General features: G+C 37.8%; 1 protein-coding gene across 9 annotated transcripts in view; it reads left to right on the plus strand.

The window, feature by feature from the left end:
- The first annotated feature begins 321 nt into the window (after positions 1-321).
- The window catches only part of LOC127507917 (cytoplasmic polyadenylation element-binding protein 1-like), a 28,313-nt gene continuing 12,995 nt past the window's right edge, over positions 322-15,639 (plus strand). For 2 of the 9 annotated variants that reach the window (XM_051885336.1, XM_051885338.1), the window contains exons 1-9: positions 4,006-4,153; positions 5,493-5,627; positions 6,492-6,616; positions 6,739-6,994; positions 8,688-8,921; positions 11,272-11,348; positions 11,471-11,726; positions 14,088-14,164; positions 14,287-14,542. In XM_051885336.1, the coding sequence (XP_051741296.1) occupies positions 4,084-4,153; positions 5,493-5,627; positions 6,492-6,616; positions 6,739-6,994; positions 8,688-8,921; positions 11,272-11,348; positions 11,471-11,726; positions 14,088-14,164; positions 14,287-14,542 (1,486 nt within the window). In that variant the 5' untranslated portion in view covers positions 4,006-4,083. Of the gene's footprint in view, positions 452-4,005; positions 4,154-5,492; positions 5,628-6,491; positions 6,617-6,738; positions 6,995-8,687; positions 8,922-11,271; positions 11,349-11,470; positions 11,727-14,087; positions 14,165-14,286; positions 14,543-15,639 lie in introns of those variants that run through there. The other 7 variants (XM_051885337.1, XM_051885342.1, XM_051885339.1 and 4 more) reach the window with 7 other exon arrangements.

Genomic DNA, 15,639 nt, shown 5'->3' on the forward strand with positions numbered 1-15,639 from the left:
AGCATGCTAAACACAAGCATACTTTTAGTGAAGTTAATGTATTTACAGAAAACATATACTTATGTTACTCTTACTTAAAGTATATTTTTTGTGTACTTTAAGAACATTCAATTTTAGTGGGTTTAAATACATCATGTGTAGGCCTACTGCAATATATTATAAATATTTATATATTTGTAATTTTAATATTTTCAAAAGAAAGATATTTTGAAAAACATTTTTAGCCGTTACAATGTGTAAACAATATGTTACAACGCGTGTAACGCACGTGACGAAACCTGATTGGTTCCAAGGCCATTGAACGGCTTTTGATTGGTTCCGGATCGCTCGGTCTGTGCGCGTGAATGTCGCATGCGCGCCCGATGCTGAGATCATTCACTTGTTTAGTTGAGGATTGAATTAGTATGTCGTGCAGCAGCGTTTATCAGTCATTTTAATGGATTTCCGCAGGGTAAGTCTCAAAAGCTAGCGAGCTCACTGCTTAAAACAGTTATTAGGTGTTGTTTATATTATTTATCTTCCTTATGTATGCCTTAATGATCATAATCTTTTCTGTAAGCACTGGGCTATTTTTATTATACAGAGCTAAACTGTATATCGTCACCGCAGAAATTCTGTCTCTACATCCCAGCAAGCGGAATATACTTTTTAGTTACTTTCTTTAATTACTTCTCATGTTACGTTTGTAACCCTGGTTCCCTGAATAGGGAACGAAGCAGCGTCGATGTTCCCATGAAAGGGAACTGACTGCCGTCCGCGGGAGCGCGCATCATGGTTAAAAGGTATCGTCCCTGTTTCTACACGTCTACAGCTGCTTTTATCATGATCAAACAGCCATAATCTGCAAATACATATAACTCTGTGTCCGTGGTAATATGTCCGTGATAATAACAAAGAAACTTTTCCTGTAACGGATTAATCAAAATTATTAATTTAATTAATTTTCCGTTTATTGCTTAATCGAGCCTGATTTTTACGTGATTATAACAGAAAGCCTATTTACTTGCTTTGTGCCAAACAATCCAGTCCTTTTTACCAGGTAAAATATTTTGTAACATTTCTGCCTGAAAATGACTTGATTTCATTCATTGCTGTTATATTTGTAAGATTATAGCTCATTCAGTCCTTTTTACCTGTTGAAATACCTTTAAATGACCAATAAAATCCATTAAATGCAGTTTTACACCTGCTGAAAAGTGATTACAGCCTCTATTTATTGAGTAAACTGTCCTTTCTGCCTCAAAATGACTTGATTTCATTCATGGCTGCTATATTTGACAGATTACAGCTAATTCGGTCATTTTTACCTGTTGAAATACCTTTAAATGGTCAATAAAACCCATAAAATGCAGATTTACACCTGCCGAAAAGTGATTACAGCTTCTATTTTTTGACTAAACTGTTCTTTCTGCCTCAAAATGACTTGATTTCATTCTTGGTTGTTATATTTGACAGATAATAGCTCATTCAGTCATTTTTACCTGTTGTAATATCTTTAAATGGCCAATACAACCCATAAATTGCAGTTTTACACCTACTGAAAAGTGATTACAATCTATTTATGGACTGAACTGTTCTTTCTGCCTCAAAATGACTTGATTTCATTAATGAGGGTTATATTTGACAGATTCTAGCTCGTTCAGTCCTTTGTACCTGTTGAAATACCTTTAAATGGCCAATAAAACCCATAAAATGCAGATTTACACCTGCCGAAAAGTGATTACAGCCTCTACTTATTGACTGAACTGTTCTTTCTGCCTCAAAATGACTGAATTTCATTCATGGCTGCTATATTTGACAGGTAGGTGTAAAACTGCAATTTATGGGTTGTATTGGCCATTTAAAGGTATTACAACAGGTAAAAATGACTGAATGAGCTGTAATCTGTCAAATATAACCCTCATGAATGAAATCAAGTCATTTTGAGGCAGAAAGAACAGTTCAGTCCATAAATAGAGGCTGTCATCACTTTTCGGCAAGTGTAAAAATGCATTTTATGGGTTGTATTGGCCATTTAAAGATATTACAACAGGTAAAAATAACTGAATGAGCTATTATCTGTCAAATATAACAACCAAGAAGGAAATCAAGTCATTTTGAGGCAGAAAGAACAGTTCAGTCCACAAATAGAGGCTGTAATCACTTTTCGGCAGGTGTAAATCTGCATTTAATGGATTTTATTGGTCATTTAAAGATATTTCAACAGGTAAAAAGGACTGAATGAGCTATAATCTTACAAATATAACAGCAATGAATGAAATCAAGTCATTTTCAGGCAGAAATGTTACAAAATATTTTGTTTGGCACAAAGCAAGTAAATAGGCTTTCTGTTATAATCACGTAAAAATCAGGCTCGATTAAGCAATAAACGGAAAATTAATTAAATTAATAATTTTGATTAATCCGTTACAGGAAAAGTTTCTTTGTTATTATCACGGACATATTACCACGGACACAGAGTTATATGTATTTGCAGATTATGGCTGTTTGATCATGATAAAAGCAGCTGTAGACGTGTAGAAACAGGGACGATACCTTTTAACCATGATGTGCGCGCTCCCGCGGACGGCAGTCAGTTTTCGGCAGACGATCAATTTTCGGCACGACACCTGTCAACCAAACAAGCACATTCTTTCCACGAGTGTTGTCGTGAGTCGCGCTCTCACTGATTTCTGATGATCAGTATCTCACTAAATTAAATAATTCAATAAATACCTATTTACAATAAGCACTTACAATAAGGTTTTCACATGGCCCTATGACCCTGCCGAGGGTGTGACTCATACATGGAGTGGGATTTTTTGATTGCCAGTACGATATAATTTCTTTCAAACTAATTACACACATTAAATTTTCAGTAAACACATGCAAACTACACTCTGACATCCTTACCAATATACCCACACAATTATAGCTGCATTATTTTTCAAATTGACTCTATAATAGACTATAATATGCATAAGCAGAAAACACAAATAAAGCGAGTATTTCTTTTATATGCCAAATTTGAAAATATGGCACAATCTAGTAAATAATGGTAAAAGTGTAAAATTTGAAGCCTTGCCGATAGAATGAATGCCTATTTGCAAATATTGTATCATTTTATAGTCAAATGGCCCTGGGTTAAAAAATTGCAGTTTTAATGGGTTTCAATGTGGACATTTTTGTCCTTAAGGTCCTGAGTGTGAGTATTTTTTGTACGAAGGGTAAAATTGATTTTTTGAAGGAAATGAGGGTAAAATATTAAAATTCCAATAAAAATAAACACCTGAGCCAAAATTCATGTAGTTGGTATTAACAAAGGCACACTTATAACAAAAAACAAAACTGAAATGGACAAAAATGTCCATAAGGTTGCACAAGGGTTAACCCTTGATTGCACTTTTTCACTTGTTATTGTTTTTGTACGGAGATAAAAGGTATGCTTGAATTTGAAGTAGAAGTTCAGAAGCCTGTTTTTCCACCACAAGAAAATGCAGATTTTTTTAGTCTGGTAGATTTTATACAAAGTTTGAGTTCACACAGGTGTCCTCACAGCCAAACCTATAAATATGTGGTGCTTGAGGGGTTGATCATTTCATTGTTTGAAGAGACGTTACTCAGCAGAGGAAGCTCTGAAGCTAGTGTTGCCCACTGACAGTGAGCACACAGGTGCATTAGAAGCCGAGGATGTAAAGAAACCGATCTGTTAAAATTCTGAAAATAAATTCTGAAAATAATATTTCTATGACCGTTTTTTGGTATGGACATTTTTGTCCATTATGGACCTAAGTGTTAGTTTTTTAAAAAATCTGACACTACATAAAAAATATAAATGCCTCAAAATTAATGTTGTTGTTCTTCATTGACCCACCCAAGAATCTAATAAGCAAAGAAAAAAAATTCTGCTTAGCATTTAGTTTATGAAAATAAACTACTATTTTTAATTTTTTCATAAAAAAACACCTATACTTTACAAAAAGGTCTCAGTAAGGTCAACGAAGCGGAAATTGCGATTGTCTGGCATCCGAAATGAGAGGGCGGGACTTGATTTCGTCCTTCGGGAATTGATTGGATCGTTGGAAGTTGGCCGTTGCTAACAAAATGGAGGCCGAGCAGAACGTGCGTTTGGAGTCTGTTATGGCGGAGTTATCTCCACCAGTCTCACGTTATTGTAAGAGCTTTATTTTTTGAGGATGACAAGAGAGAGAGCGAGCGAGCGCGCGAGAGACTGACTGACTGACTGACTGTGCGTGTCCGTTGGCACGGAGCGAGCGTTTTCGGTTCATTCCTATTGGGAGTGAAACGGTTCTCGGTAAAACATCGATCCGTACCGTTCTGCACACTCGGTTCGGCACGCACTTGCACCGCGGTTCATCTCATATCTGACGACGCATGCGCATCTATAATATGGTTTGTAGAAAATAAATAAAACAGACAGACAGAGTTAGGCTAATGTATGTTTCTGTCGATGGATACACATTCTGGCTTCTTGCGCGAGCTCTGTGAGAAGGTTTGTGCACTCATCCGATCCTAAGCGCGTGTATAGCGCGCAAAAATTCATTGAGGTCCCTTTTAAGTCTTGTTCTTGAACGGACAAATTCACACAAAATTATGTCAACATGCCCGTCTTGGCGAGTTCAGTATCAGTGTACTGGTCCGTGTATTATGTCTTAAAGAGACAGCAGCCCTTGCATTCCTGCTGTCTGAATGTGTTTTTAATAATTTACACAGTAAAGATCACATGCAATGTTGTTTTACATTTTATTAGCTACTTTATTCAATTTCTGTACCTGAAAACTGGATACATGAAAAACCTGAAAAGCTTTGTTTATTTGTATCTTTGCTTTACTGTATTTATTTGTGCCGTTTGATTATTTGTTCTTATTTTCATAATTTTTATTTGACAGTAGTAATTTTTTACCTGAACATAGCACATACCGAACCGTACTGAAACCGTGAGCCTAAAACCATGATACAAACCGAACCGTGAGTAATCTGAACCATTGCACCCCTAATTCCTATGGAAGTTGAGCGACACTCAACTTCTACAATGAATCTTAAAAAAACGCTCTGGTCGCTTGTTCTGCTCCAGTAGACACGCAGTCTGACTGACTGACTAAGCGTGTCCTCCATCAGGTTCCTTTCAATGTTTGAGGGTACTGTACACCCCAAAAACTGGCATCAGCCCCAACGACAGCATTTTCCTCTTACGTCACTGGATCTGCTGGTGGTGCACGGACAAATTATTGATAATAAATACTACAATATTCCATTAAAAAAAAAATAAGAGTTGTCAATTTGATTTCATGCCGACTTTAACAGACTTTAAAAAAAAAAAAAGCTAAAAATGTTGAAATGAACATTAACTAAGATTAATAGATGCTTTAGTAGTATTTTGTTTAGAAATATAGTGTTATTTTAGACTAGGGTGACTGTTGTCAGACTAATGTTAACCAATGATAACCAAACAGCTATCAAAGAACTGTTTTAGCAAACCCTCTCTCTCTCAGATGCTTCGGGCACAAGCTACTCTCCGATGGATAGCAGAGACCACCTGGATCCTGTGGCTCCTCTGCAAAGTCTTAATGACATAAGTCTGGACCTTTCATGGAGCCGTCCAGATCCCCAGCACTCGACCCAGCCCGGTGAGTGAACCTGTGTGCCCAATGTGATGTTTAGAGCTTTGTATGGCCGCTCCTATCTGCCTGTTGAAGCTAGTTTCAGACACTTTGGGAGTTGGTGAGTGAACTGACAAAAAATCATTGCGTTTGTCTTGATCATCTGAGAATATAACATATATATGATATAAATAACAATAGAGAATATATTTTATAATACAAATATTTAAAAAATCGTGTAAAGATAAGACTTGACGTCAGAGAATCTATATTTATATACAAGGTATAAACTTTATTTATACTCAAGCATTAACCTCAGTCAGTGTTGTTGAATTTAAATAAAATATACAAATTTATACCTTGTACTGACATTTCTTAAAGTATGTCAGTGTTATTGTTTCATCTCAAGATTCACACCAGTAATGTTTTTTTTTCTTCTAAGTTTGTAAAAGCTACTAAAATGTCCTAATTGAACTAAGGCCTGGTTTAATCTAAGCCCTGTCTGTGAAACCAGGCCTTTATGTACTTTTAAACTGTAATTGTAATTTATTCCAGTGATCAAAGCTGAATTTTCAGCATCATTACTCCAGTCTTCAGTGTCACATGATCCTTCAGAAATCATTCTGATATGATGATTTGATGCTCAAGAAACATTTATGATTATTATCAGTGCTGAAAACAGTTGTGTGGCTTAATTTTGTGGAAACCATGATACATTTTTTCAGGCTTCTTTGCTGGAAAAAAGAGCTGTATTTATTTGAAAGAAATATTTTGTAATATTATAAATGTCTTTACTTTCCATTTTGATAAATTTAATACTTCCTTGCTGAATAAAATTGAATTTCTTTCAAAATAAAATCGTACTGAAAGGTAGTGTAAATAAATGTGTAGTATTAGGAGGAGCAGATCCAATGGACCGCTTCTGCAGCCTGTTACCAGCACTAGAGTCTCCTTCTGGATCCAGCAGTCTCGTCAACACAGAGAAAAGTGCCATTTCTGTAGGATTCGACCACCTGGTGAGCAACAACATTCCAATCTGATACGGAACCCAGAAGAGTGCAGTGGAACCTTTCAAACATTCTGTTTGTCAGTTTTTCAGTAGTTACAGTGCAGTTATTTGTTTGTGCATCTCCATCAGGTCTCTCTCAGAGCTTCAACCCCGTCACCTCCGGCGCTGCCTGAACTGCAGGCGGAGGGTGTGAAACTGGACGAAGTTGCCCATTGGAAGCAGAATCCCCTGAGCATCTTCACGAATGCCCCCAGTGCTCAGGCTGAAGGACCAGTGGTTGGGTGCTGCTCCACAGGTCCCATCTGGCCCGGCTCGGACGCTTTTGACTTGAAGAAACCTTCGTTCTACATTGAGAGAGAAGCGATGCGTCATGAACAAGCTTCAGGTACATTTACATTAGACACCTATGTTAAACTATTAGATTCTCTATGCATGATATTTATGTAACTTAATTTATGTAACTTAATTGATGAATTTTGCAACATTAAAGGCTTAGTTCACCCAAAAATGAAAATTAACCCATGATTTACTCACCCCCATCCTAGGTGTATATCAGTGCGTTAATATGCACCCTTATAATGCAATTATAATGGGATTTTAGTAATATTGTGATTAAACTTGACCTCATGTAAACGCAGTAATTCGATTAAAGCAATGCGATTAAGCTCTTAATCACTCTGTATCTTCATCCAGACGGCGTGAAGAACGCAACGGTAGTGTAGGCAAACCCGGCATCGTGATGTTCATCACAGCGCCAAATAATATCCAGTACGTCCATAAAAATGTATTTTGAATCTGATATGAGTAGATGATACTTATTAGCGAATAATAAGAGTAATGAAAGATGCATGTAAACTGGAGTGAAGAGTTCTGTCGAGTCATGTGAACATCTTACTGCGATTAACACCTTACTCTGATTATGAGAAATAATCGCATTATTGGAGCACATGTAGACGCAGTCTATGACTATCTTCTTTCATACGAACACAATCAGTGATTTATTTAAAAATATCCTTAGTCCTCCAAGCTTTATAATGGTTGTGAATGGGGGGCCAGATTTTGAAGCTCAGAAAAATTCATCCATCCATTATAAAAAATAATCCATACGGCTTCAGGGGGTTAATAAAGGCCTTCTGAAGTGAAGCGAGGCGTTTTGTAAGAAAAATATTCATATTTAAAACTGTATAAATTCAAATAACTAGCTTCCGGCAGACGACCGTACGCATACTGCTCAAGTCAACTTGCGCCAAACGAGTAATCCACTGACGCGATGTATTACGCTGGATGTAGGAGTATCGTAAGCTTAGACGCGTCTCGCGGTTCAAACTACGGTGTTTTGTTTTGCTCTTTCCTCTGCACTTCCACGTTTGTCATTATGTCGTGCATCAGGTCAGAGGTCACTCTTCCGGCGGAAGTCGATGTGTACAGGCGTTTATAGTTATTATAGCTATTATATTTTAAATATGGATATTCTTCTTACAGAAACCCATCACTTCTCTTTAGAAGGCCTTTATTAACCCTCTGGAGCCATATGGATTACTTTTATGATGGAGGGATGCAGTTTTTTTAAAATCCCCCCCCCTTCACTACCATTATAAAGCTCGGAGGATCCAGGATATTTTTAAATATATATCTGATTGTGTTCGTCTGAAAGAAGATAGTCATGTACACACCTAAGATGAGTTGAGGGTGAGATTTTTTTAAGATGCACAGATGAAGTCGAACTACTTTTAACTTGACATGCCATCTCAAACATGTGATGTGAGAGTGCCATATATCAAATTAACCCTATAAAACCTACTGTAGTATAGTATAGTAATTTCAGTTGAGTTTCAAGAACATTTTCTGGACTGAAGCAACTTACTTGATTATCCATAATTAGAAAAATCATGTTAAACTGTGAATATCAAATATGATACGTCAGTCTTTTGAGGAATGTTTTTTTTGTACATCTCTCAATCATCATTGTATTGTACACAATCACTGTTCATAAAAATTACAGTGGTTATACCTATTATAAAGATTTTATTGATTTACATTTCAAGAATTTCATCTTACTTTTTGGTCATAAATATCAGTCTCTCTCAGAGCTTCAACCCCGTCACCTCCGGCGCTGCCTGAACTGCACGAAGTTGCCCATTGGAAGCAGAATCCCCTGAGCATCTTCACGAATGCCCCCAGTGCTCAGGCTGAAGGACCAGTGGTTGGGTGCTGCTCCACAGGTCCCATCTGGCCCGGCTCGGACGCTTTTGACTTGAAGAAACCTTCGTTCTACATTGAGAGAGAAGCGATGCGTCATGAACAAGCTGCAGGTACATTTACATTAGCCACCTATGTTAAACTATTAGATTCTCTGTGCATGATATTTATCAATGTAACTTAATTGATGAATTTTGCAACATTAAAGGCTTAGTTCACCCAAAAATGAAAATTAACCCATGATTTACTGAATGCCGTATGTTGTTCACACATGATACTTATTAGCGAATAATAAGAGTAATGAAAGATGCATGTAAACTGGAGTGAAGAGTTCTGTCGAGTCATGTAAACATCTTACTGCGATTAACACCTTACTCTGATTATGAGAAATAATCGCATTATTGGAGCACATGTAGACGCAGTCTATGACTATCTTCTTTCATACGAACACAATCAGTGATTTATTTAAAAATATCCTTAGTCCTCCAAGCTTTATAATGGTTGTGAATGGGGGGCCAGATTTTGAAGCTCAGAAAAATTCATCCATCCATTATAAAAAATAATCCATACGGCTTCAGGGGGTTAATAAAGGCCTTCTGAAGTGAAGCGAGGCGTTTTGTAAGAAAAATATTCATATTTAAAACTGTATAAATTCAAATAACTAGCTTCCGGCAGACGACCGTACGCATACTGCTCAAGTCAACTTGCGCCAAACAAGTAATCCACTGACGCGATGTATTATGCTGGATGTAGGAGTATCGTAAGCTTAGACGCGTCTCGCGGTTCAAACTACGGTGTTTTGTTTTGCTCTTTCCTCTGCACTTCCACGTTTGTCATTACGTCGTGCATCAGGTCAAAGGTCACTCTTCCGGCGGAAGTCGATGTGTTTTAAATATGGATATTCTTCTTACAGAAACCCATCACTTCTCTTAGAAGGCCTTTATTAACCCTCTGGAGCCATATGGATTACTTTTATGATGGAGGGATGCAGTTTTTTTTAAATCCCCCCCCCCCCTTCACTACCATTATAAAGCTCGGAGGATCCAGGATATTTTTAAATATATATCTGATTGTGTTCGTCTGAAAGAAGATAGTCATATACACACCTAAGATGAGTTGAGGGTGAGATTTTTTTAAGATGCACAGATGAAGTCGAACTACTTTTAACTTGACATGCCATCTCAAACGTGATGTGAGAGTGCCATATATCAAATTAACCCTATAAAACCTACTATAGTATAGTAATTTCAGTTGAGTTTCAAGAACATTTTCTGGACTGAAGCAACTTACTTGATTATCCATAATTAGAAAAATCATGTTAAACTGTGAATTAGTGCTGGGCGATAAAACGATAACGATATGTATCGCGATAGACACGTGATCGATAAAACATTCGATATTTTTTTTATTCTTCGTCGGAAGAAAACAGAGGTTGCGAAGCAAGTTTGGTTGCATTAACAAAGGCACTCGCTTTCTGGTAACCTAGCAACGTAGGGAGTGACACGCTAACAGCCAATCATGTAACAGTATCAACTTTGGTTGCGCCATATCGTTGTCTCGTGCTGGTCTGCTGGATTCCTCTTCAGTAACCGGCGACTGATAAGCAGAAAATCAGTGCTGCAGCGAGTGAGGAAATTGTAAATAAAAGAGGAAAAGTCAGCTCGCCAGTATGGCAGTTTTTTTGGATATTATAAGTCTGACCGTAGTCAGACCAATGTCGTCTGCAAATTATGCAAGACCGTTGTCCCCGCCAAGACTGGTAATACCACGAACTTGATGTACCACCTTAGCCGTGCTCACCCTTTGGAGCACAGCCGTATTCAACCAGCAACATCTGTAGCTGCAACACCGCACAACATTTTAATTATTTGAGTTTTCCATGGTTGTTGACATTTCTGTCTTAATAACTGAGGGGATTATGATCAGAGGAAGGTTAAGTTTAAAATAAAAATGTTTAAATGTAATATATTTTTCTCCTGGTCCTTATTTTAAATGGGTCATAAAAAATATCAATAATTATCGATATCGACCGATATGAAACACTGATATCTGATATTTATGACCAAAAAGTACGATGAAATTCTTGAAATGCTTGAAATGTAAATCAATAAAATCTTTATAATAGGTATAACCACTGTAATTTTTATGAACAGTGATTGTGTACAATACAATGATGATTGAGAGATGTACAAAAAAAACATTCCTCAAAAGACTGACGTATCATATTTGATATTCACAGTAGGGCTGGGCGATATGGCTAAAAACTGTATCACAGCAACTGCACCAAAGTGCATATTTTTGCTCAGTTTGGGCCTCTGAATAAAATTGAGCTGTTTTTTCCCTCCTCAAGTATGAGATCCATATTCTCACTATATCATACCTATGTCAAAAGCTTGATGTATCAAATATGGTATTTATAAAACATATGCAATCTTTTAGATTTCTTTTTATATTTGATACCAGCACTAGAGTCTCCTTCTGGATCCAGCAGTCTCGTCAACACAGAGAAAAGTGCCATTTCTGTAGGATTCGACCACCTGGTGAGCAACAACATTCCAATCTGATACGGAACCCAGAAGAGTGCAGTGGAACCTTTCAAACATTCTGTTTGTCAGTTTTTCAGTAGTTACAGTGCAGTTATTTGTTTGTGCATCTCCATCAGGTCTCTCTCAGAGCTTCAACCCCGTCACCTCCGGCGCTGCCTGAACTGCAGGCGGAGGGTGTGAAACTGGACGAAGTTGCCCATTGGAAGCAGAATCCCCTGAGCATCTTCACGAATGCCCCCAGTGCTCAGGCTGAAGGACCAGTGGTTGGGTGCTGCTCCACAGGTCCCATCTGGCCCGGCTCGGATGCTTTTGACTTGAAGAAACCTTCGTTCTACATTGAGAGAGAAGCGATGCGTCATGAACAAGCTGCAGGTACATTTACATTAGCCACCTATGTTAAACTATTAGATTCTCTGTGCATGATATTTATCAATGTAACTTAATTGATGAATTTTGCAACATTAAAGGCTTAGTTCACCCAAAAATGAAAATTAACCCATGATTTACTGAATGCCGTATGTTGTTCACACATGATACTTATTAGCGAATAATAAGAGTAATGAAAGATGCATGTAAACTGGAGTGAAGAGTTCTGTCGAGTCATGTAAACATCTTACTGCGATTAACACCTTACTCTGATTATGAGAAATAATCGCATTATTGGAGCACATGTAGACGCAGTCTATGACTATCTTCTTTCATACGAACACAATCAGTGATTTATTTAAAAATATCCTTAGTCCTCCAAGCTTTATAATGGTTGTGAATGGGGGGCCAGATTTTGAAGCTCAGAAAAATTCATCCATCCATTATAAAAAATAATCCATACGGCTTCAGGGGGTTAATAAAGGCCTTCTGAAGTGAAGCGAGGCGTTTTGTAAGAAAAATATTCATATTTAAAACTGTATAAATTCAAATAACTAGCTTCCGGCAGACGACCGTACGCATACTGCTCAAGTCAACTTGCGCCAAACGAGTAATCCACTGACGCGATGTATTACGCTGGATGTAGGAGTATCGTAAGCTTAGACGCGTCTCGCGGTTCAAACTACGGTGTTTTGTTTTGCTCTTTCCTCTGCACTTCCACGTTTGTCATTACGTCGTGCATCAGGTCAAAGGTCACTCTTCCGGCGGAAGTCGATGTGTTTTAAATATGGATATTCTTCTTACAGAAACCCATCACTTCTCTTAGAAGGCCTTTATTAACCCTCTGGAGCCATATGGATTACTTTTATGATGGAGGGATGCAGTTTTTTTTAAATCCCCCCCCCCCCCCCCCCCCCCCTTCACTACCATTATAAAGCTCGGAGGATCCAGGATATTTTTAAATATATATCTGATTGTGTTCGTCTGAAAGAAGATAGTCATGTACACACCTAAGATGAGTTGAGGGTGAGATTTTTTTAAGATGCACAGATGAAGTCGAACTACTTTTAACTTGACATGCCATCTCAAACGTGATGTGAGAGTGCCATATATCAAATTAACCCTATAAAACCTACTATAGTATAGTAATTTCAGTTGAGTTTCAAGAACATTTTCTGGACTGAAGCAACTTACTTGATTATCCATAATTAGAAAAATCATGTTAAACTGTGAATTAGTGCTGGGCGATAAAACGATAACGATATGTATCGCGATAGACACGTGATCGATAAAACATTCGATATTTTTTTTATTCTTCGTCGGAAGAAAACAGAGGTTGCGAAGCAAGTTTGGTTGCATTAACAAAGGCACTCGCTTTCTGGTAACCTAGCAACGTAGGGAGTGACACGCTAACAGCCAATCATGTAACAGTATCAACTTTGGTTGCGCCATATCGTTGTCTCGTGCTGGTCTGCTGGATTCCTCTTCAGTAACCGGCGACTGATAAGCAGAAAATCAGTGCTGCAGCGAGTGAGGAAATTGTAAATAAAAGAGGAAAAGTCAGCTCGCCAGTATGGCAGTTTTTTTGGATATTATAAGTCTGACCGTAGTCAGACCAATGTCGTCTGCAAATTATGCAAGACCGTTGTCCCCGCCAAGACTGGTAATACCACGAACTTGATGTACCACCTTAGCCGTGCTCACCCTTTGGAGCACAGCCGTATTCAACCAGCAACATCTGTAGCTGCAACACCGCACAACATTTTAATTATTTGAGTTTTCCATGGTTGTTGACATTTCTGTCTTAATAACTGAGGGGATTATGATCAGAGGAAGGTTAAGTTTAAAATAAAAATGTTTAAATGTAATATATTTTTCTCCTGGTCCTTATTTTAAATGGGTCATAAAAAATATCAATAATTATCGATATCGACCGATATGAAACACTGATATCTGATATTTATGACCAAAAAGTACGATGAAATTCTTGAAATGCTTGAAATGTAAATCAATAAAATCTTTATAATAGGTATAACCACTGTAATTTTTATGAACAGTGATTGTGTACAATACAATGATGATTGAGAGATGTACAAAAAAAACATTCCTCAAAAGACTGACGTATCATATTTGATATTCACAGTAGGGCTGGGCGATATGGCTAAAAACTGTATCACAGCAACTGCACCAAAGTGCATATTTTTGCTCAGTTTGGGCCTCTGAATAAAATTGAGCTGTTTTTTCCCTCCTCAAGTATGAGATCCATATTCTCACTATATCATACCTATGTCAAAAGCTTGATGTATCAAATATGGTATTTATAAAACATATGCAAACTTTTAGATTTCTTTTTATATTTGATACCAGCACTAGAGTCTCCTTCTGGATCCAGCAGTCTCGTCAACACAGAGAAAAGTGACATTTCTGTAGGATTCGACCACCTGGTGAGCAACAACATTCCAATCTGATACGGAACCCAGAAGAGTGCAGTGGAACCTTTCAAACATTCTGTTTGTCAGTTTTTCAGTAGTTACAGTGCAGTTATTTGTTTGTGCATCTCCATCAGGTCTCTCTCAGAGCTTCAACCCCGTCACCTCCGGCGCTGCCTGAACTGCAGGCGGAGGGTGTGAAACTGGACGAAGTTGCCCATTGGAAGCAGAATCCCCTGAGCATCTTCACGAATACTCCCAGTGCTCAGGCTGAAGGACCAGTGGTTGGGTGCTGCTCCACAGGTCCCATCTGGCCCGGCTCGGATGCTTTTGGCTTGAAGAAACCTTCGTTCTACATTGAGAGAGAAGCGAAACGTCATAAACGAGCTGCAGGTACATTTACATTAGCCACCTATGTTAAACTATTAGATTCTCTATGCATGATATTTATCAATGTAACTTAATTGATGAATTTTGCAACATTAAAGGCTTAGTTCACCCAAAAATGAAAATTAACCCATGATTTACTGAATGCCGTATGTTGTTCACACATGATACTTATTAGCGAATAATAAGAGTAATGAAAGATGCATGTAAACTGGAGTGAAGAGTTCTGTCGAGTCATGTAAACATCTTACTGCGATTAACACCTTACTCTGATTATGAGAAATAATCGCATTATTGGAGCACATGTAGACGCAGTCTATGACTATCTTCTTTCATACGAACACAATCAGTGATTTATTTAAAAATATCCTTAGTCCTCCAAGCTTTATAATGGTTGTGAATGGGGGGCCAGATTTTGAAGCTCAGAAAAATTCATCCATCCATTATAAAAAATAATCCATACGGCTTCAGGGGGTTAATAAAGGCCTTCTGAAGTGAAGCGAGGCGTTTTGTAAGAAAAATATTCATATTTAAAACTGTATAAATTCAAATAACTAGTTCAAACTACGGTGTTTTGTTTTGCTCTTTCCTCTGCATTTCCACGTTTGTCATTACGTCGTGCGTCAGGTCAAAGGTCACTCTTCCGGTGGAAGTCGATGTGTTTTAAATATGGATATTCTTCTTACAGAAACCCATCACTTCTCTTTAGAAGGCCTTTATTAACCCTCTGGAGCCATATGGATTACTTTTATGATGGAGGGATGCAGTTTTTTTTAAATCCCCCCCCCCCCCCCCCCCCCCCCCCTTCACTACCATTATAAAGCTCGGAGGATCCAGGATATTTTTAAATATATATCTGATTGTGTTCGTCTGAAAGAAGATAGTCATGTACACACCTAAGATGAGTTGAGGGTGAGATTTTTTTAAGATGCACAGATGAAGTCGAACTACTTTTAACTTGACATGCCATCTCAAACATGTGATGTGAGAGTGCCATATATCAAATTAACCCTATAAAACCTACTGTAGTATAGTATAGTAATTTCAGTTGAGTTTCAAGGACATTTTCTGGACTGAAGCAACTTACTTGATTATCCATAATT

The sequence above is a fragment of the Ctenopharyngodon idella genome, unplaced genomic scaffold, assembly GCF_019924925.1.
Source record: "Ctenopharyngodon idella isolate HZGC_01 unplaced genomic scaffold, HZGC01 HZGC01CH25, whole genome shotgun sequence".
Classification (NCBI taxonomy): Eukaryota; Metazoa; Chordata; class Actinopteri; order Cypriniformes; family Xenocyprididae; genus Ctenopharyngodon; species Ctenopharyngodon idella.